The 23,428-nt window shown below is 44.7% G+C and overlaps 1 protein-coding gene across 7 annotated transcripts in view; it reads left to right on the top strand.

The window, feature by feature from the left end:
- The window catches only part of IQSEC2 (IQ motif and Sec7 domain ArfGEF 2), a 168,088-nt gene that overhangs the window by 52,314 nt on the left and 92,346 nt on the right, over positions 1-23,428 (top strand). Inside the window, exon 1 of one of the 7 annotated variants that reach the window (XM_080987303.1) lies at positions 21,979-22,130. The exons of the other annotated variants lie outside the window; for them this stretch is intronic. Coding sequence (XP_080843429.1) covers positions 21,994-22,130 — 137 coding nt within the window. The 5' untranslated portion in view covers positions 21,979-21,993. Of the gene's footprint in view, positions 1-21,978; positions 22,131-23,428 lie in introns of those variants that run through there. 7 annotated transcript variants of the gene reach the window in all.

Below are 23,428 nucleotides of genomic sequence, written 5' to 3'. Positions count from 1 at the left end.
TGGAGGGTATGCATGTTTTCTGAAAAAACATGCATACTAATTGGTAGCTTTAACAATTAAAACATGTCTGTTTGTAACTGAGCCTGTACACTAATCAGTGGCATAATCTGAAACTTCTTGTAGTGCAACCTCATGCCTTTTGTGCTAGAGAATTTTTATTTGCTTAGGGGAGCAATTGTGAAAATAAGGATTTCTTTAGTGACATAGAGCAGGGTTATTAAGAGAGCGTTCCACATTATCAGTGGTGGCTGGTTACAGGGCAGCACACCTAGCTGGGGCTCAGTTGAAAGATTTTTTGGGACCTCCTGTTCTTGTGTCCATGCAAATAAGTTTGTTAGTGAAATGGTGTAAAATGACTGTTGAAAATAGCTAAGCAAAACAGGAATGAAAGGCTCCAACAAAGGAGGTAGTGGGACATTGAGACCAAGTACTAAAAGACCAAAAGCTCTTTAACAAGGTGCAAGCTTTTGTGCATGGGGAAGACTGAGTGTGGTAAACATTGACAGATCATGTACCAGGTCCTTCATCATTTTTAATAGCACACTGCCCAGAAAAGCTGCTGTTCTGGAAATGGCTCCTTTAGGTGGCTTGTGTTGCTCCAGTACAAAAAGCCAAGTCAGACAACCAAGCTGCCTCCAAGTGTCATCTGTATCAATCACCTAAATGATGAGAAAGAAAGAAAGAAAGATTGACTTCTGAAGTGCAAAAAGGGAACTAAAGCAATTGCCTGGGCTCAGTGTCTGCAATACATTTGCAAAGTCAATCTTGTCAGAAGATCCCAATCTGATCCTTGTGGCAAATTAGAGTTACCTGCAGGTGACCTGTCAGAAAAGATTTTGATACTTGTAAGAAAAGTGGTTCTGCTTATCTCTGTCTTTTTCTTTCTGGCCATCAAATATAATTTGCACAGGCATGTTTGGCTAGGCAGGCTAGTAAAAAATGTCCACAGGCTAGCAACTTTTTTTGGACTTAATTTTCAAGACTAGTAACATTATCATGCCATTCTCACTGTATTCAGTTTTACGCCCACAGACATCATCTGCATAATAGACTATAAATGCCATACTTCACTCATCTCCAAAACGCACACTTTATGTTCTTGCATAAGGGGTGCATCCATCATGGACATCTTTCTGTGCAACTCTTGTTCATTTGCAATGCAGTTTTATGCATGAGAACTTCCCAGTAGACAGTATGCAGCAGGGTCTCCAAGACATGCCTAGAAGCCCCTCTCATGGAATCTACACATGCTCATTTTTGTACACACATGTGCAGACATGCATTTGAATGCCAAGCTATTTATTCACCAACAGCTCCATTTCAAAAGCCAGCTCAGGTTGCTTAGTAACAATGTTATAGTTTGCTGCTCGCTTACAAAGCTTCATGTACTTTAAAAGTGAGGGAATTAATAGCTGAGGACATTCTAAACCTTGTGTTGCCTATCTTAAAAACACGTTTTAAAAAACCCTCTTCCAAAGCAAGGAAGCACAACATTCCAACATAGCAAATACTTTGCCTGGGTGGCCATTTTGTACAAGAAATGTAAAGTGCCCCCTTCAGACATGCCATTTAGAAAGAGCCAGGAGCCGGCCTGAGTTTCTTATTACATCTGACTATTCTTTAGAAGCAACTATACATGTATCTGACAAACTTGCCGGTTCTACAAACTGAATGGCAATTGTTACATGCACTAGGAATGCATAGGAAAGAGTGGTTGTGAAGAGGGGAGTGGGGTGGGGGTGGTTTCAGCTCTTGCATTGCCTTTCTCCTGTCCTTAACCCTTCCTGCCTACCTCGATTCTGCCCCTTCCCCGTCCATCATCCACTCACGTTGTCAGCACCCACATTCTGTTGTCTTCACTCCCACCTCATCTCTGTGCAGTAGCATTATTCATCTTTGAAATGTTCAGTGCACAACAGCTCAGAGTATGACAAAAGGGACAATGTTGGGAACTGGCTATTATAGAGGTTGTATAGAGCTATTTTGCAAAACGCTTGACCATCTTTGTATTTACCCTCACACCAAGATCATTGCTGTTCTCATTTTACAGATGGGGAACTGAGTCTGGCAGAGAGTGACTTGCCCAAGCCCGTACATAAAGGCCATAGCAGTCGGGCTCACAAGATTCAGCATCCGCTGGGCACACTTAAGCCTCTTGTTTTGTGTCCTGTTCTTAGTGGATCCCGTGAGAGCAGTCCTTCCTCTTCTGCCTGATGTTCTTCCAAATATTCAAAAACTCTCAACAGATCCCCCTTTAATCTGTCCTCTGGGCTAAACGTGCCAGTTTCCTCCAGCCTTTCCTCCTGCGATTTGTCTTCTAGACATTTGTCATCCTCACAGCTCTTCTCTGAATCCTTTCCAGTTGATCAGTATCCCTTTTGAATTGTGATGCTGAGAAATGAACACTGTTCTTCAAAGGAGATCTTACCTGACCCCAACTTTGAGCTACTTCCTGAGATTTGGATACATACAATTTTTGCTTCAGTATTATTCTGTGGACTTGTGCACCTTCCTGTTCATTGGTCTAAAGTTATCTTTGCAAAAACAAGTTAACCTAATTGTTTCTGTTGGGAATATTTGATCAGAATGGTGTGTGATTTTACTGATTAATGTTCAAAATTGTGAGGTTTGGGCTATGCAGCAGACTTGTCTCCTTTTCATTTTGTCCCCTGGTTCAAAATGGTTTGGTAGACATTAGAAATATATATTTTAATTTAGTAAAATGTGTTCCACACCCGTAGCCCTAGTTATTTTGAAGTGTTAAATTACCAGGGAAAGGTACCCTATCCTAAAAGGCTTACAAGTTTCAGGATGTATTAGAGCAGTGGTTCCCAATTAGCTAATTACTGAGGACCCCCTATTTTTCAAAAGCAAGCCACAGACCCCCCTACTTTTGAAAATTTTGATAATTCTATGGTAGTTACCTCTGCAAAGCATTTTTTTAAACATAATGTTAGGTAGCTCCTAATACGTAAAGGATTTTAGGTATACTAAAAAAACAGACTAGGGCTGAGCAGTATCTGGTTTTTAACATTGTGATATATCAGCAGCTAAACATTGCAATGTAGGGACGCTGGCAGCACTGTGGTCTAAACCACTGAGCCTAGGGCTTGTCGATTGGAAGGTTGGCGGTTTGAATCCCCGCAACGGGGTGAGCTCCCATTGCTCGGTCCCAGCTTCTGCCAACCTAGCAGTTCGAAAGCATGCCAGTTCAAGTAGATAAATAGGTACCACTATGGCAGGAAGGTAAACGGTGTTTCCGTGCGCTGCTCTGGTTTTGCCAGAAGCGGCTTAGTCATGCTGGCCACATGACCTGGAAAAACTGTCTGTGGATTAATGTCAGCTCCCTCGGCCAGTAAAGCGAGATGAGCGCCACAACCCCAGAGTCGTTCACGACTGGTCTTAACTGTCAGGGGTCCTTTACCTTTACCTTTTAAACACTGCAATATATCACAATGTCTGAAATCAGGCATGGGGATGCGGGAAGGAGCAGCCACAGAGATCGGATGGGTGGGGGAGAGGAAGTGGAGTCACCTCCACCACATGGTTTGAGTGGGAGGGGATGGGGCTGCATCAACCCACCATCAGTGGGGCAGCCAGCAGTGACAGCCAGCAAAGATGCACATCCACTGTGGCTGCTGCTGCTTTCCTGCTGACTGAGAAAAGCTGCTCTGCCCCAGCACCAGGGGAAGTGAGGGCAATCAGCTGCCCTGGTCTCCCTCAGCGTGAGAGAAGGCAGCTCAGATCAGCAGCGTTATCGGTTGAGATCATGGTGTGATATCAGCGGTGCCTTGGAATTGGTTGCCCTGCTCTCCCTTGTGCGAAGAGTGATATATTGCTGTGTATTGTTAGGTCAAAATTGTTATTGCGGTATGATTTCAAAACCAGTTTTGCCCAATATATTGAAAAATTGCACAGTGCTAAAACAGAACATAAAATTTGTGACATTACCATGGAAAATGACAGAAAAATTGTTGGGGGGAGGCAAGGGATGGGGCCTCAGGCTCCCCGGGTGCATTCCATGGACCCCCAGGGGTCCCTGGACCCCTAATTGAGAACCACAGTATTAGGGAATATTTCCCCCTCTTTAATCCTTCTTAGTTGTTAATATGGTCAAGTGAGATTTTGCTTCAAGTCTTATCTATGCGAGGGGTCATGTGAAGGAGAGTACAGAAGGAGGCCCTGTCTGTGCTGGCATCACAGCTAGGGAATGCTCTCCTTAGAGAGCTTCATATTGAGTCCTTTCCTTGCTTTGAGAATGTTAGATAAAACTCACTAGTTCCGCCTGGGATATGTTGTGTCTTGAGAATGTTTGAGTATTGTTGCTCTTAACTTGGGCGGGGGGTAGAATTGGTTCTTTGAATTGTTTTATTATGATGATTGTTGTTTTGTAATTCGTAATTTTATTGTGGTTCTACATTGCTTCAATTATTTGTGGAGAAGTGACTAATAAATGTAGTCAGTCAGTAAATAAACTGCTTTCTGCAAAAAACAACAGTATCTAGTTGTCAAAAATACCAGCAAATTCCAGATGAATTGAACTTGACTTTGAAGTCACCAGCCATACACAGTGCCATAGCTTTTGAAGTGGCTTTTTTCCTGCCCATATGACAAGTGTTTCACTTTTCTTTTCTTTTTCTTTTTAGACTGCTCCCCCCCCCCAATTCTACACATCCCCAGGGTGTTGGGATACACATATACACACGCCCAACCTCACACTAATCATCTGGTGGGCAAATGAATAGATTTCTGGATGCAGCAGCATGCGCACTTCTTCTGTTGTTGCACATGAGAATCTGTGTATCGGGGCAAATGGACAATAAACATGACAAGTGGGACTGTTAACAAAATGTTGGCATGTGGAGGGCTGCTGCTCAGGGTTCCGTTTCCCCTCCCCTTTGTCAGTCAGCATTCCCTGTCTACTGAGTACACCTAGTCCTCATTGGGCTGCTTTTGGGGTCACTACTTAGAATTAGTTTCGTAAATATTTTTATTTCTTTCTGCAAATCTTGGACTTCCATTTTATGCATTTTGCCAACCCAAGGATTTGCTCATGGAAAAGTGTTTGCTCCCCTACTGTTTACAGTTTTCCCTGTCCCAGCGGCTAGCATTCTGTAGTAACTGAGCATGCTCAGTCCTCATTGAACCACTCTCAGTTCCATCCCTTAGTGTAAACCAGGAAAGGACCTATCCAGATGGTGATCTATGCATCTGTTACAAAGAAAAACTGTATTTTGCAAACCTCAGGATTACCCCAGTATCTGCTTCTTGTGCATGTCTGTTGCTGTTTTCACTGCATAAACAACAGCACTCAAATAACATAATCAGAATATAGCATATGACAAACAGCCCAAGGGCTGCTATCGGCAACATTTGACACCCCCCCCCACAAGCCCCTGTGCTGCCTTCCCAAAACTGGGTAAGAAAGGTGCTGGGCTTTGGGATGGAGGTGTGTGTGTGGCGGGGAGCTCTAACAGGGCCCTAGAGTCCTTCAGCCTCCTTAGTTAGCATTTCCCCTGCTTTGGGAAGAAGTGGGGAGGGCTCTAGAACCTGGCCAGAGCCTTGCACCTCCTTCCTAAAGCCCAATGCCTCATTTATCTGTCTATGGGAAGGCAGCATAAGAGCTGTGTGGGTGTCAAATCCCACCTGAATGGCAAGGCAGTGTGTGGCCTGAGGGTTCTGTGTCAAAATACTCTTGTGGTCTGCTTAGTATGGAAAGTTGGATTGCCCTGGCATATGAGATAATGATTTATGTGGAAGAGCTGCTGTTCCCTTCTCTGCACCTTCGAAGCCCACTGTCTTGTGATGCAGCAGAGCCTACCTGAAAGAGAGAGAGAGACCACCTGTCCTCAGGCTACTGCTTGTTTACTAGAATGGCAGATCATTCCTAAGGTCTCAGCACTCATGACCACCACCATCAAAGTGTTTCAGTAAGCACTGATCTACAGTTAGAGAGCTGGGCCTTAAGGACAGACTCTCCAAGTGTCCCTTTTTTCCAGGGACAACTCTGATTTGGAGAAGTCGTCCCACATTCTGATTTGATCCCAGAATGTCCCACTTTTCCTTAGGATGTCTCTATTTTCATCAGAGAAATGTTGGAGGATATGTGAAGACTAACTCAGGTTTTCCAATGGAAGGGTGAACCTATTTATTGCTTCATGGGCACTCAAATCTTGTACTATTAATTCTCCACTTCTTTTCCTTCAGACAAAGCAGCAGGACACTGTGAAAGAATAGGGAACTTTGAGATCTGAGCCAACTCCAGGCCACCAGTGGCACAGCTAAAGTATTTTAGCTGGATATGGGGTCTTCCCACAACCAGCCTGTGGGAAAGAAGAAGGGGAGACATAGCAAGATGGGGCAGGGCTGGCAGGCTTTCCTACATTTCCAGTCCACTGGAAGTGCAGTGTGGTAGCAAGGAAGAGCTGTCTTGCTTTGGAAGTCAAGGTTCAGAGGTTATGGTGGGTTTTCCTGTCTTGGACCTGGTTGTCATGGAAGTGGTACACCTGTGTCTGGATTGTACCACTGCAGGCAGCAGGTGAAGTATCCTATCCAATAAGCACCCCCCCCAAGCCCTTCCACACAGAAAACCTGATGTCAGAGAGGCAGATTCCAGCCTAGCCTTCTTTTTGGCACACCAGCGTCCTATCAGTGGGTAATATTTTAGTATGGAGAAATAGGCAGTCATGTGAATCCCCTGCCAGCAGATTGAGGTGAAAAGGCGCATGTGCAAGTTTATCTGGTGACAGTGAGATGTTGGCCTAAGTAAATATGGAACTCCTGTATTTTTCAGCCACAAACCTCTTGCAGCCTGTCATTCACATTTGATCTTTCATGGGAACTGGGCAATTTTACTCATGTGCTATAAGAACTGACACTTGTCTGAAAATATTTGGCTGTATCTGAAAATGAGCAAGGGCTCCACCTACTGCTACCCCTCATATGGGGAGCTGAACCATGACAAGTACTTTAATCACCTCCCATGTCCCTCCAATCCAGGCATAGGCAAACTCCGCCCTCCCCCGATGTTTGGGACTACAATTCCCATCATTCCTAGCCAACAGGACCAGTGGTCAGGGATGATGGGAATTGTAGTCCCAAACATCGGGGGGGGGGCAGAGTTTGCCTATACCTGCTCTATTCACTGTAAAAAGCAACATAGGCTTTTGAACAACCCTTCCCTACATTGGCTCCCAGTACGTTTCCGAGCACAATTCAAAGTGCTGGTGTTGACCTTTAAAGCCCTAAACGGCCTCGGCCCAGTATACCTGAAGGAGCGTCTCCACCCCCATCGTTCTGCCCGGACGCTGAGGTCCAGCTCCGAGGGCCTTCTGGCGGTTCCCTCATTGCGAGAAGCAAAACTACAGGGAACCAGGCAGAGGGCCTTCTCGGTAGTGGCACCCACCCTGTGGAACGCCCTCCCATCAGATGTCAAAGCGATAAATAACTACCTGACATTCAGAAGACATCTTAAGGCAGCCCTGTTCAGGGAAGTTTTTAATCTGTGATATTTTAGTGTATTTTTTGGTTTCTATGGAAGCCGCCCAGAGTGGCTGGGGAGGCCCAGCCAGATGGGCGGGGTACAAATAATAAATTATTATTATTATTATTATTATTATTATTATTATTATTATTCCCTTATTACTCATCTCAGCACCAAAACACAGGCAAATGGGAGAACATTGCATTTTACAAGAGGGCAGCAGAGAAGGAAGAGAATTTGCCTTGTTTTGTCCCCCCCCCCCCCGCTGAAGCAGCTGACTGAAGGAGGGAGTCCGTTGGGAATGAGTGTGGCCCAACTTGGAAAGCTCTAAGCAAGGGTTGGCATTGAGATTGGCATGGCAGGGCATCTGCTGAGGGCCCACTGGCAAGAGCCCCCAGTGATGAGGTAGACTCATGGAAAAGGAGGGCCACACGGGAGGTGTCTTCCCAAAACCCTCCCAAACCTGGAGCCAACACTGCTTCTGGGAACCAGCTGAATCTTTGCTCTGCCAGTTGCCTTTCCCTCAAACTCACTTCTCAAGAGGAAAGGTCGGCACCCCTGACATGGGTGTTGCTGACGGTTGTTCCACTTGCTTTAACCTGTGATTCACCCTTCCTATAGTGTATACACATGGCAAAGCAGACATTTGTGTGATCATCAGGAGAGCCTTCTTGGAACTGACCAAGGGCCTGCCTGGTCCAGCATTCTGTTCCCACAGTGACCAAGCAGGTTCTTTGGGAAGCCTGCTAGCAGGCTATGAGGACACAAAAGCATTTTCTAGTGGAGACAGCATTTTGGTGCCATGGCTAGTAACCATTGATAGTGGTATCCTTCATTAATTTGTCCACTCCCCACTTTAAAGCAATCCAAATTGGTGGCCATCACTAGATTTTGTGGGAATGAATTCCATAGTTCAACTATATGCTGTATGAAAGAGTAGTTTCTTTTGTGTGTCCTGATTCTTCCCCCATTCGGCGACATTGGATGCCCCAACTTCTAGCATTCTGAGAGAGGGAGAAAAACTTACTTGTATCCCATTTTCTCCACAAGGGATGGTGTGCAAGTGGGGGTACATGGAAGCCATTTGCTGTAAATTTCATGTAGAAAATTAATCTTGTGTGAAGCAGCCCTCAAGGACAGGATTCTGGGCAAAAGCATTGGATCTGGTCCAATATGTTTGCTTGTATACTTTCTCTATCAATTGCCTCTGGGTATTCAAATAATATTTAAGTAAATTAATTAATGACAGTATGTTAGCTTTAAAAAAGCAACCCTGAGACTATCATGTGCTGTAACTTTTTTTTTTAAGAACAGTAAGGAAAGCATTTAAAATCATTAAAAGCACAAATGTAACATATACAGGTAAATAAATGCTGCAAAATATATTGTGCTTTAAAAAAAGCATATGTACCAGCAAACGGTATAAAGCAAAGTATTTAAGAGATGCTCAGTATAAACTATATGTTTGTGTTTAAGCAGTATTAATTATCCAATGTTCGTTCTAAAATTGGCTGCCCGCAAGAGCAAAAATAGCTGTGGATTCCATGATGTGAGTATTCCGGTTATATAATGAAAATTCTACTTGTGCAATAGTGGGTGTGCCTGTATTCAAAGCAGTTTAAATTTTGCAGCAGCCTTGCAAATAAGCCTGCAAAAGTTAATTTCCCACAGAAATATTTCCTAGCCTGCTTGTCCAGACGTGTCTGTTGACTTACATAAGAATAGAGCCTCTGCATCAGGCCAGGAGCGCATGCGATCCAGCATCTTGCTCTCACAGTGGCCAGCCAGATGCCTCTGGGAAGCCTGCCTGCCAGCCTCCCTCTGGGGAGCACAAGGGCCTCTCCCATCCTGTGGGTTCCAGCAAGTGGTCTTCAGAAGCGTATTGCCTCTGACTGTAGAGGCAGATTGTAGCTATCGTGGCTAGTGAAAGTGAACACTGATAGCCTTCCTGTCCATGAATTTGTCTAACCCCCTTTTAGATCTCTCCAGGTTGCTTCTTCTGGAAGTGAATTCCATAGTTTAACTTTGCACTGTGTGAAGAAGGACTTCCTTTTGTCTGTCCTGATTCTTCTAACGTTCAGCTTCTTTGACTATCCAAGAGTTCTAGTATTATGAGTGAGGAGAGAAGAAAAATCTCTATCCATTTTCTCTATGCCATGCACATTTTTATGCACTTCTCTCATGACGCCTCTCACTCGCCTTTTCTCTAGAGCTAAAAAACCTCCAAATGCTGTAATTTGAAAGGTTTCTCCTATGGACTGGCATCTGACCACCGAAGAGTCCATTTGCAGCTCCCCCTGCCCACTCAGCTGGAAAAGGAGGCTGGAATCTGGACTGCATCATGAGCCGCCAGCGCTCAGACGTGAATAGGGAGCAACTACAGGCTGGCATCTAAAACCATCAGCCAGCCCCAGGGTCCATCTGCAGCTTTATATATTTTTTTTTAAAAAGATGAAATCAGCCATCAGCTTGCAATGACTGTCCATTTTTATGAAGGTGCCATGCTGTAAAAATTATGTAAGTGGGACCTACAACAAAATGTTGCAGTGCAGGATTCCAGCCAGTCAGACATGTCCTCTTCCAGGATTATTTCATTCCACACTTACTTACTTTGCCAAACATTTATTAGGCATTACAAATATAGGCCATCATAAAACATCTATATATAATTTTTAAAAATATATACAAATAAACAGCCATGTAAAAATATGTAGTAATGAGGAATTCATTAGAGTTTCTTCCCACTAAATAGTGCCATTCACCACACTGAGAACTACTATTGATAAAAACTCAGCCACCCATGCAGTTACTACCGGGTTAATGTCAGACAGATAGAACCTGATGTTTTCATTGTGCCGTGATGTTTGTTGCTGTTGTTTAGTCGTTTAGTCGTGTCCGACTCTTCGTGACCCCATGGACCAGAGCACGCCAGGCCCTCCTGTCTTCCACTGCCTCCCGCAGTTTGGTCAAACTCATGCTGGTAGCTTCAAGAACACTATCCAACCATCTCGCCCTCTGTCATCCCCTTCTCCTTGTGCCCTCCATCTTTCCCAACATCAGGGTCTTTTCCAGGGAGTCCTCTCTTCTCATGAGGTGGCCAAAGTATTGGAGCCTCAGCTTCATGATCTGTCCTTCCAGTGAGCCCTCAGGGCTGATTTCCTTCAGAATGGAGAGGTCTGATCTTCTTGCAGTCCATGGGACTCTCAAGAGTCTCCTCCAGCACCAGAATTCAAAAGCATCCATTCTTCGGCGATCAGCCTTCTTGATGGTCCAACTCTCACTTCCATACATCACTACTGGGAAAACCATAGCTTTTACTATACGGACCTTTGTTGGCAAGGTGATGTCTCTACTTTTTAAGATGCTGTCTAGGTTTGTCATTGCTTTTCTCCCAAGAAGCAGGCGTCTTTTAATTTCATGGCTGCTGTCACCATCTGCAGTGATCATGGAGCCCAAGAAAGTAAAATCTCTCACTGCCTCCATTTCTTCCCCTTCTATTTGCCAGGAGGTGATGGGACCAGTGGCCATGATCTTTGTTTTTTTGATGTTGAGCTTCAGACCATATTTTGCGCTCTCCTCTTTCACCCTCAATAAAAGGTTCTTTAATTCCTCTTCACTTTCTGCCATCAAGGTTGTGTCATCTGCATATCTGAGGTTGTTGATATTTCTTCCGGCAATCTTAATTCCGGCTAGGGATTCATCCAGCCCAGCCTTTCACATGATGAATTCTCCATATAAGTTAAATAAGCAGGGAGACAATATACAGCCTTGTCGTACTCCTTTCCCAATTTTGAACCAATCAGTTGTTCCATATCCAGTTCTAACTGTAGCTTTTTGTCCCACATAGAGATTTCTCAGGAGACAGATGAGGTGATCAGGCACTCCCATTTCTTTAAGAACTTGCCATAGTTTGCTGTGGTCGACACAGTCAGAGGCTTTTGCATAGTCAATGAAGCAGAAGTAGATGTCTTTCTGGAACTCTCTAGCTTTCTCCATAATCCAGCGCATGTTTGCAATTTGGCCTCTGGTTCCTCTGCCTCTTCTAAATCCAGCTTGCACTTCTGGGAGTTCTCGGTCCACATACTGCTTGAGCCTTCCTTGTAGAATTTTAAGCATACGTGATTTTAAGCCGTGATGTTAGACTACCCAAAAATGGGATAGTATGCGTTTGCGTAGCTCTTTGTATAGCGGTCAGTAGAAAAGAATATGTTCTACTGTATCCAGCACATTCAAAAAACATCTGCAATGTTTATCGTTTCTGGGGATGTTTAAATACAGTGGTGCCCCGCAAGACGAATGCCTCGCAAGACGAAAAACTCGCTAGACGAAAGGGTTTTGCGTTTTTTGAGCTGCTTCGCAAGACGAATTTCCCTATGGGCTTGCTTCGCAAGACGAAAAACGAAAACGTCTTGCAAGTTTGTTTCCTTTTTCTTAACACCGTTAATACAGTTGCGACTTGACTTTGAGGAGCAACTCATAGAACGCGGTGTGGTAGCCTTTTTTGAGGTTTTTGAAGACTTTGGTATTTTTGAAGCTTTTCCAAAGCTTCTTTTGCAGCCATTTGGTAAGTTAAACTTTTAAAACTTTTTTTGGGGGGTTTTGGATTTTGGGTTGGGGTGTTTGGAATTCAAGGACTTGGTGTTGGGGAAGGGTTTGCAAGAATCTGGAAGCTTGTGTGTGTTTTTTCTGCATTTTTATGATTTTCTGTGACCATTGGGCCACTCTGCTGTTTTTTTAAAAAAAATTTGGATTTGAATTTCTGTGTGGTGGGTGGCTGGGGGAACAGTTGAGGAGGGGTTTGCAAGAATCTGGAAGCTTGTGTGGTTTTTTTCTGCATTTTTATGATTTTCTGTGACCATTGGGCCACTCTGCTGTTTTTTTAAAAAAATTCTGGATTTGAATTTCTGTGTGGTGGGTGGCTGGGGTTCTTCAGCAAGAAGCAAAGAGTGGAAGAGGAACCTTCTTCGAGTTGTCCCCCAGAGTCTTAGAAAATGTACTGTACACTTTGCTGATTTTTAAATGTTTTTCTGTCATGTTTAGAAACTTAATTTATTGTTCCTTCAATTTTTGAAATGCTCTTTACAGTATGTGTGACTTTAAAGAGCACTTAATAAACTCTTGTTGTACCAAATTTGGCTTTGTTTGGACTTTTTTTGACCATAGGAACGCATTAATTGAATTTCAGTGCATTCCTATGGGATTTCGTGCTTTGCAAGACGAAAAATTCGCTAGATGAAAAAACTCGTGGAACGAATTAATTTCGTCTTGCGAGGCACCACTGTATCTGCCCTTGACAAAAGCTGAGGCGAAAACGTTCAGTTGAGCTAACATAAAGGCCTTGTGTTGGACTGGAATTATTTATTTTGAAATATAAGTGACCCTGTTATCTGTTGTATTTATACCATTAAACTTGGGGGAGCAAATTTTATTTACAGCTGATTTGATGTTTTGTTTTTCAAATGTCCCTTAATCTGGTTTGAATATTACGATAAATGTATTGCTAACTTGAATTATACAAGAGTTCCAAGTCAATATCAATAGATCTGATTTTGCTATGTAAGCATTGGAACCATTTGGATTTATAAGAGTCCTTAAGTAAGTCAGAAAGCAGACTCAAGGGCTGGCAATGAGAATGGCAATGCAAGCAGTGTTTTCCAGTGCTAGCCCACACCCAATATTCCATCGTGTGTATACCTAGTTCCACACACATCATCTCATACTTGATTGAACTTGAGAGTCCCAGGATACGTCTCAAGAAACTTGAGTGTATCTTATCTAAATCACTATTATATGCTTGTATCCATATTGGGATCCCAAAAAGTAGGTGGAATGACACTTTAGCTTGAAAACTTTGAATAGCAGCTAGTATAAATTGGTTACCTTTCTGAAAATAAAAGCGAGCTGCTGCTGAAGAGGTACACTTTGCCTGCTTTATAGCACTTGTGTGATGGTTTGACCAACCTGAGTTGCTCTGGAATAAAATTCTGAGATATCTGTGCATCTTCACTTGCTTCATTACACACACGCATATTTTCTGCCCCCAACCCAACCATCATCCAGCATTCATGCCTCTGAGCATACTCAGTCCTCACTGAGCAGTTTTTAGGTTCTCCCCTCTGAATCCCCACCCTCACAAGACTTTTTTATACTTCCACAAACTTTTGGGTTCCCTCACTCTGCTGATACCACCCTCTTGTGTGCAGATGTTGCCCTTGTCAGCTGCCTGGGGATCCACTCTCTCAGAATACCAGCCACGATGGCTGTGCTTCACCCTCACGGCTGAAAGCAGCATTCCTTTGAATGCAGTTGCTGGGAGTCTCAAGTAGCGAGAGCCCTGTTACACTCAGATCCTCCCTGCGGGCTTTCCATAGGCATCTGGTTGGCCGCTGAGAACAGGATGCTGGCCTGTAGTGGGCCATTGGCCTGATCCAGGAGGGCTCTTCTTATGGTCTTCTGAATGAGTTTGATGCTAGTATACAAAACATCACCTCACTTTCTGGTGGCCCCACTTTCTGTTTCTTCTCTGAACCCGTCTGCTTATACTTCATTTTTACCTAAATTGTGAAACGCTGCTACCTCCCAATGTAACGTGCTGGCCTCACGTTCACCTTTGGCCAGTCTCCAGTGGGCCACTGAGGCTGGGGGCATCCTCTTCCCAGGCTCTTGTGGGGCAGTGTGAGGAGGCACCTCTCTTTGGGCAGCAGGGGGAGGAAAGTTCAGATACCAGAGGCAGCAGCTGCAGCTGCCCAGAGAACTCTCAAGGAGAGGAGGCTGAGGGAACACTCCACATGGGAGGGTGTTCAAAAAGTGTTGAGGGGCTGCTGGCCCTGTAGGCAAGGGGTGACACAACTGGGCTTCTGAGCCCCACAGGGGTGCCACAGAAAGAGTGTAGTTGGACTTCCGGGGGCGGCGCGAACGGCAATGGCGGTCCTCTTCTGAACGGGAGAGGAGGCTCCGCAGGCAACGGGTCGTCCGCTACGGCGAAGCGGAGACCCACTTTGGAAAACCCCAGGCGGCAAGAGCCTGGGGTCTTGAGGCTCGGTGGGCGCCTAGAGCGACCCTCCAAGTGCAGAAGGAACCCCGTAAGGGGCTCCGGAGCACGGAGGGGGGTTGCGGCGCTGTGAGCTGTTTCACAGCCTGAGGAGCGAAGCCGCGCTGCTACTGTCGGTGAGCGCTGATCCCTTTTCCTGCTAAATTACGGATCCGGACGAAAAAGCAACTAACTTGTGAGTAAAAGACTGAATCACTTGAATTTGAGACTCTAAAAGGGAAACTTAAATTGGCTTGAACTTGGCTGAGAGCGGAGAGACGTGGAAGCAGGAAGTCCGTCTTCCGCAGCCATTGAACTTGAAAAAAAAGCAATCAGCTGGAGGAGTGGAGGCTGAAAGAAAGAGACTCTAAGCTTTACAGATCTAAGCATCTATTTGAACTTGCATCTTAAAGTAAAGACTTTAAGTTAAAGATTTGGGATTTCTATTTGTACTTGACTTTCCTCCTCTTATTGGATTACAAATTAAAAGGTGAAACCCAGAGTCAGGAGCTGCCTGAGTACTAAGGGAGCTGTCAGTACTGCAGATTTGGATACTGTATATTGGAACTTGAAACAATCTGAGGGTATTGAGACCTTTTAAACTTGAAACATTCTTTTTGGAGATAAATAAGCACTGTCTGCAACAAAGTGACCATTTATAAACTCTGCTAAACATTTGTATTTGAAGGTTCTTGGACATCAAATTAGACTCTGAAAGACAGATTAAGCTCCCTCTAGAGGATTGGATTATAACAGTGATTTTACATACACTTTTTACTTTCGATTCCCTTGCTGTTTGCTTGCTCTGGACCTTTCCATTCCCATGGGAATAACTCAGTGTGACCTTGACTGACAGATAACGTTGGAATGAGTGGCACAAGAAAAAGAGGGAGAGCTAAACAAACAACTCTAACAACTCTAACCTCAGCCTCACAGACACGTAGATCATCTGTGCCTACTTTGCCCTCAGAAGTGGAGGGAGAGGGCGAAGCAGAGCAGTTACAACTGGAAGATATGGCCTCAGGAGCATCTGTTTCTGTACTAGACAAAATTTTCGAAAAATTGGAAGCTTTGGACAAGAAAGCAGATGCGCAATCAGCAAAGATTGATAAAAATACAGAATGTCTAAATAAATTAACCACACAAGTGGCACAGAATGCACAAGCAATTGGACAGCTAACGGAGGCCTCAGCAGAAAATCGGAAATTGACTGAGGACACTAGACAAAGATTTGAAAATTTAGAGCAAGAGGTAAGACCACTCACTAAACAAGTCGGGGAACACCAGATTTATCTCTCGATGATAGAATTGCGAAACCGTGAGAACAATTTAAGGATTAGATCACTACAAGAGGCAGAAGAAGGACATCTAACTGAGTTTTTGACCAAAGAATTCTCCAAGTTCTGGAACTTGGAAGAAAAGGACTTTAAAATTGTGTCAGCTTTCAGACTTGGAAGATTTATAAAGAAGGAGAGGCCCAGAGACTGTTTGATAACATTGAGATCAAAGGAGGAAAGGGATAAGATTTTGGGACTACACTTTGTAAAATCACTGGAGGTGTTGGATAGAAGAATTGAAATTTATAAAGATATCCCAAGATTACTGCTTGATCTTAGAGCCGCCTATTCTGAACTATTCTCCCCTCTGAATCCCCACCCTCACAAGACTTTTTTATACTTCCACAAACTTTTGGGTTCCCTCACTCTGCTGATACCACCCTCTTGTGTGCAGATGTTGCCCTTGTCAGCTGCCTGGGGATCCACTCTCTCAGAATACCAGCCACGATGGCTGTGCTTCACCCTCACGGCTGAAAGCAGCATTCCTTTGAATGCAGTTGCTGGGAGTCTCAAGTAGCGAGAGCCCTGTTACACTCAGATCCTCCCTGCGGGCTTTCCATAGGCATCTGGTTGGCCGCTGAGAACAGGATGCTGGCCTGTAGTGGGCCATTGGCCTGATCCAGGAGGGCTCTTCTTATGGTCTTCTGAATGAGTTTGATGCTAGTATACAAAACATCACCTCACTTTCTGGTGGCCCCACTTTCTGTTTCTTCTCTGAACCCGTCTGCTTATACTTCATTTTTACCTAAATTGTGAAACGCTGCTACCTCCCAATGTAACGTGCTGGCCTCACGTTCACCTTTGGCCAGTCTCCAGTGGGCCACTGAGGCTGGGGGCATCCTCTTCCCAGGCTCTTGTGGGGCAGTGTGAGGAGGCACCTCTCTTTGGGCAGCAGGGGGAGGAAAGTTCAGATACCAGAGGCAGCAGCTGCAGCTGCCCAGAGAACTCTCAAGGAGAGGAGGCTGAGGGAACACTCCACATGGGAGGGTGTTCAAAAAGTGTTGAGGGGCTGCTGGCCCTGTAGGCAAGGGGTGACACAACTGGGCTTCTGAGCCCCACAGGGGTGCCACAGAAAGAGTGTAGTTGGTCAAGGGAGCCGTGGACTCAAAAAGGTTGAAAACCTCTGGTGTACAAGGTAGAGGGTTGGACTAGGGCCGGAGAGACCTGGGTCTGCAAATACCTACTCCAGTCATGACACTTACTGGGTGACTTCAAGCTTATCACTTTCTCTGGGCCTTACCTGTCTCACAGGGTTGTTGTGAGATAAAAATTAGATGGGAGAGTATTATTATGAGAATGATGTGCGCGATAGAAAGGGGTTAAATATACCAATTGTAGGGAGGGAGGGAGGGAGGGAGGTGAGTCGCGACTTGGCGGAGTCAAAGGGAATGTATGGTTTTATTATGGTTTGTTGGAAAAGAATATGTAAGGAAAACAATAAAAATGTACTTAAAAAAGAAAAAGAAAATTAGATGGGAGGGGAGAGACCTTTGTCCATGACCCTGAGTACCTTGGAGAAGGTGGGGAATAAGTGTAGTGAATAAATAAATAAATAAATAAATAACCAGTCTCCAGCACCCTATGCTTGCACTAATATTTCACACCTTTTTTGGGGAAAAAACCCAGAGTTTTCTTTTTAATTTTGGCTGGTGGTGGCAGAAGATGCACATACCCCAACTGTACACCTGTGGTGTGGGAGCTACCTCCATTCTACCTAACTCTAGAAGTTTCAGGAATCCTGTCACTCTCTGGTGCACCTGGACACTGAGAAATGCAGAAATGGCCCCCTGGAAATTTCTTCCTTCCTATAGAGGTTTTTCCAAGCATGAGAATTCATGAGAATTACCAAAAGCAGCTCAAGAGATGGTGTGTGTGTGTTTAAATATCAGGCTATATTTTTGTGGCTGGTGGAGAAGCAGGGGTTCATTTCAGTAGCTCACTTTTGGTTTTTTACTTTTCTGTATATAGTTGCTTGTGCGGAATATTCAGAAGCATTGCAGACAACCCCTGCCTCTCATGCCTAACAAGTAACATCAATTGTGTTTGATTTGGGGGGGGGTCAGCCGATGTAATATAAGGTACAACAGTCTTCACTGTGTTCTGCTTCTAGTTGACTTTCAAAGTACGTCTTTCCTGGTCTTAGCAACTTGAGGAGGGGTTGGCTCTGTGCCCTTGCATACCGTCAACCTCCACACACACCTCTGAAACCACCTGAATGCTCCTACAGCCAATGGCTCTGTGACAATTCAGGATCTTTTAGAGCCAATGCTGCCTCAGTCCCTAAAAAGAGCCACTCCTAGGCTCTGGGCTCATTTCCAACATAACGGAGGACAAACCTGTGGTACACAGTCGACCTGACCATATGGCTCCTGCTGCCTCCAGCATATTGAAACCTGTAACTCAATTGTAAAGTCTTGCTAGGGCACTGAAGCTGTGCCAGCTGGCTCTCTGTTGCCGTGACTCTCATAATTAAGGTTGCCAGGTGCTGCTCCAAATTGAGCTCCTATGCTTTTAAGAGCTGCATTGCAGGCAGAGGCGGATTCTCTCATTCTTTACACGGCTGCAGTAAAAGAAGACGAAGCAGCTACCAAATCTCTCTGTGTGATGCTGCAATTATTAAAGGGAGGATCCTGCAGGACTAGGTGCTGACAACTCTGCTTCTATTTATAAATGATGAACTGAAGCAGATCAATAATCGTAAGTCATCTTGTAAAAACTAAGACTGCAAATCCAGAATCAGTCTGGAGGATGCTCCACAGCACTCTTTTTTTAGTGCCTCAGATCCACACAACTACGTCTTAGGATAGGTGCAGATGCAGTGAGGAGGGTGCTGTGTCTGTCTCTTCAGGGCAAACATAATTTTTCTGTACCTGCTTCTGGCGTATTAATGAGCACGTGTCTCCTTTGGGAGACTGTTGTGAGGCTAAATTTAGGAAGGGCAGGAGGCAAATGTAATTATAGTGTGTCTGTGTTAACATTCTTATGTTAATGAACGTATCACCTTAATACTTTGCATAAGTGTATCAAAATGCGACAGACATGGGACTATTGGTGCTGGTGGCATGTCCTGATCTGTGGTGTTACAGTGGGGGGGGGGAGGTGACGGCAACTGCAGAGCAGCCTCTGCTCACATAAACCAAGATTAATGCTACACAGAGGGCAACAGGGTGTTGGCAACACTTGGAAGAAATACAGGCTGGCATTTTGGTGCCAACAGCATTATGTGGTTGCGCAAAAACAACAACAAAAACCCTTGCATGCAAGAGGAGCCCTGATCCCACAGTAAATCATAGAATCATAGAATCATAGAGTTGGAAGAGACCACAAGGGCCATCGAGTCCAACCCCCTGCCAAGCAGGAAACACCATCAGAGCACTCCTGACATATGGTTGTCAAGCCTCTGCTTAAAGACCTCCAAAGAAGGAGACTCCACCACACTCCTTGGCAGCAAATTCCACTGTCAAACAGCTCTTACTGTCAGGAAGTTCTTCCTAATGTTTAGGTGGAATCTTCTTTCTTGTAGTTTGGATCCATTGCTCCGTGTCCGCTTCTCTGGAGCAGCAGAAAACAACCTTTCTCCCTCCTCTATGTGACATCCTTTTATATATTTGAACATGGCCATCATATCACCCCTTAACCTCCTCTTCTCCAGGCTAAACATGCCCAGCTCCCTTAGCCGTTCCTCATAAGGCATCGTTTCCAGGCCTTTGACCATTTTGGTTGCCCTCCTCTGGACACGTTCCAGTTTGTCAGTGTCCTTCTTGAACTGTGGTGCCCAGAACTGGACACAGTACTCCAGGTGAGGTCTGACCAGAGCAGAATACAGTGGCACTATTACTTCCCTTGATCTAGATGCTATACTCCTATTGATGCAGCCCAGAATTGCATTGGCTTTTTTAGCTGCCGCGTCACACTGTTGGCTCATGTCAAGTTTGTGGTCAACCAAGACTCCTAGATCCTTTTCACATGTACTGCTCTCAAGCCAGGTGTCCCCCATCTTGTATTTGTGCCTCTCATTTTTTTTGCCCAAGTGTAATACTTTACATTTCTCCCTGTTAAAATTCATCTTGTTTGTTTTGGCCCAGTTCTCTAGTCTGTCAAGGTCGTTTTGAAGTGTGATCCTGTCCTCTGGGGTGTTAGCCACCCCTCCCAGTTTGGTGTCATCTTCAAATTTGATCAGGATGCCCTTGAGTCCATCATCCAAGTCATTGATAAAGATGTTGAATAAGACCGGGCCCAAGACAGAACCCTGTGGCACCCCACTAGTCACTCCTCTCCAGGATGAAGAGGAACCAATGATGAGCACCCTTTGGGTTCGGTCAGTCAGCCAGTTACAAATCCACTGAGTGGTAGCATAGTCAAGGCCGCATCTGGGCATTTATGGGTGCCAGATGCATGCTGGGTGCTGCACAAAGCATACATGTGATGCAATCCCTGTGCATGGGGGTGAGGCCAAGGTTTGAGCCACATGCTCCGGAAGGGGATAGGAGAAGGTCAGGAGACAAATAAGAGATGATGTGATGACCAAAACCGTGAGCTGCAAGTCCCAAAGTTCCCTGTTGGAATCTCACCTCTGTAATTCTGTCACCAAGAAGGCAGCTTTAGGCAAGCACCTGTTTGTATGTGCCCCTCCCATCACAGTGTCAGTACAACCATTTTATGCTTGTAAGGGGGGGGGGGTGTCTTGTGACTGTAGCTATGCCAAGTAGAAGGACTTGTTCTCTGAAGAAAATTGTGGCTTGCATGTGTGGAAGCGGAAGAAAAGTGAATCAAAGTATTATATTCCCAGAACAGCCGCATGAATGTGCTCCCCCCTGCCTCCTTAGTCTGGCTCTGCTTCTGCCTGGTTGCGCCCTTGGTTGGGGGAGCTATGGCCTTCAGCTGCACTCCATCACCCCGGACAATTGGGCATGCTGCCTGGGGCTGATGGGAGCTGGTGCCTCAGGACATCGGAAGGGCACAGGTTCCCTGTCTTTGACATAAGGAGAGCCAGCCCTTGTGGGATGAATGACCAGAGTTCACACTTAAAGCGGACTGAGGGCTCATCCCTGGGACGTCTTGATGCTCAACCCTGGGCTAGGTAAAGTAGTGAGTACTTTCAAGAGTGTACAGAGTGCCTGTTGCTGCTAAGCAAAATCAGCTGGGGTTAGAACTAGAGGAGCTACAAAGCTGCAGCTGCCTAGGTGAAGCCAAGGAAATGTGAACAGCAAGAGTCTAGTGGACGGGGTGTTTCTGTGCAGTAAACACTGCCCTCTAGTGCGTATTCCCTCAAAGGATGTGAACGCTGTGCTGAATGAAGCAAGGTGGTCATTTGCTTTCCCCCCTTTGGGATCAAAGGGCACTGAGCATTCCTAAACAGAGATGGGGAGACTGAGAATCCTGCCTCCCCGTGCAAAGGACAAGACACCACTTCCTTCCCAAAGGTGGGTCCTCACCACCTCTACACCAGCCCTCGCCAATCTGGTGCTCTCCAAGATGTTGTTGGACTGCAATTTCCATCAGCTCCAGCCAACACACCATCATGGGGTGTTTCTGTGCTGGTAGGAATTGTAGTCAAACAAACAACGGGAGGGCACCAGGTTGACAAAGACTGCTCTATATCTTCTTTTCCTAGCAAAATAATATATGTGGTTTGTAGCATTTCACTCAGTTTTTAAAATACATATTTGTATATGTTTTTGAACTGTGAACTGGGTCAGAATCGGCCTGAATATAAGCCTCACTTTCCCCCCAAATTCCAACGGTGAATAGTTAAAAGTGCGGCTTAAATTCGCAACCTTACAAAAATGGGCTTTTATGATATCGCTGCTGAAACAGACATACAGTAAAACAGAACAAAAAATGTTTCATTGCCGAATTGCGAGCTTGAGGCTGTTCATTAGCCATTTATGGGTGTGAGTGTCTGCAGAATTGTAGCAACTGAATAGCAATTTGTGATTTTAGTGATTGTACGGTAACTTTTGCTTGCAAGTTCAAAGGCTTAAATTGGCTCAGAGTTACAATTCTACCAACCTCAGCGATTTTCAGCCTGTAACCCAATTTTAAGGGAGCGGCTTATATTCTGGGATTGTCCTTTTTTTCTCCCCCCCTTTGAATTTTACAGGTGCGACTTATTTGCAGGTGCGGCTTATATTCAAGCCAATATGATATGTCCTGATCTGTGCATTTATTTGGGACATGCAGATCAGATTGGTTTGTATTGGAATTCATGTAGACTGAATTTCTCAAACATCTTCCTTCCATCCCCTAACCTCCAGTGTAGAGGCAAAGAAAACACCAGGTATGTTCAAGTTGTGCTCAGTGAATTCATGGTATGAAAATGCCAAATGAACTGTCATTGCTCTGTGGTCTGTTACACCCTGACATAAGAAATTGAAAGTGATAGTAATCAAGACACAAATTCTTCCCTATGAGCCAGGAAGCAGCTTTGTACATGTACATAGAACAAATACACATACTTTCTAATTGCATGCCATCTCATCCCTTAGATCAGAAGTTCTCAAACTTTTTTCTCTGGGCCAGATTAAAAAATTGCTTGTGCCACACTGATTTTTTAATTGATAATAAGTACTTTGGAAAACAAAAAGAAACAACTCTTAGCAGTGCTTGACATACAACCTAGAACACAACTACTTTATAATATGATCAGGGGACATCCAGAAAGTGTTAAAAAATGCAGCTACATAAGAACATGAATCATTCCCAAAATATAATAATGATTGTCCTTGAATCTTCCCACCACACTTACCATCCGCTCCTGCTAGCAGCTAGAATAATATAATGCGCCACACCCTTGGAGAACCACTGCCCTAGATGTTAAAATATTTGGAACTGAATAACTGGTGTACATTAAAACACTTTGAGATGTAATTGGGATCTTTCCTGCTGACCAAAAGAGACCCCCATATTTTACTATGAGTGGCTTGATACAAGCTAGTAAAGCAAAACCTCAGCCTCTCACAACGGATAGGATTGGGAAACCTTATTACTGAGTGGGTGGGGTGGTTGTACACTGTGTACGTGTGCATGTGCATACACAGATTTGCCTATTTACGACTTTGGTCCTTGTAAACAAAACAACAGAGTAGATGCATCAGGTAAAAATAACAGTTAAGCGGGAGGGAATGATATAACTCTCAGAACACATGGGCAGAGGGGGGGAGGAGTACGTTACTTGCCATTAGTTATGCTATGTGCACGAAGCAATTGGTGTTGTCAGTACTTGCAAAGAATCTAGCAAAGGCGAATTCTGTTCTTAAGTTTATCTAGATTGGGTGATAGTGGAGAGCTAGGATGAGAGGTATGATGGTAAATTATTAAGTGCAGGAGCTCAATAGGACAGCCCTCATAGCCGTGGCTCCAAGAAGAGGCAAAGAGTGCAGGCAGCTGAGGTTCAGCTTGTAAAACATAGTGGGCATTAGGAAAAATTCTTCAGCCAGCTGAAATGCAATCTTTAGGAATAGGAATCAGTTTTAACTGATGAGGGATAGGGTTGCCAGCTTTTCAATCTGCCTCTGCTGCTGTACCTTTAGCAGTCACTAAATTTGCACACCAAATTTGTGCATCCGCATATTGCAA

This window comes from Podarcis pityusensis (assembly GCF_964106645.2).
Source record: "Podarcis pityusensis genome assembly, chromosome: 17".
In the NCBI taxonomy this organism is placed as follows: domain Eukaryota; kingdom Metazoa; phylum Chordata; class Lepidosauria; order Squamata; family Lacertidae; genus Podarcis; species Podarcis pityusensis.
Note: the sequence above shows the minus strand (reverse complement) of the source record. Positions and strands in the feature narration are given on the sequence as shown.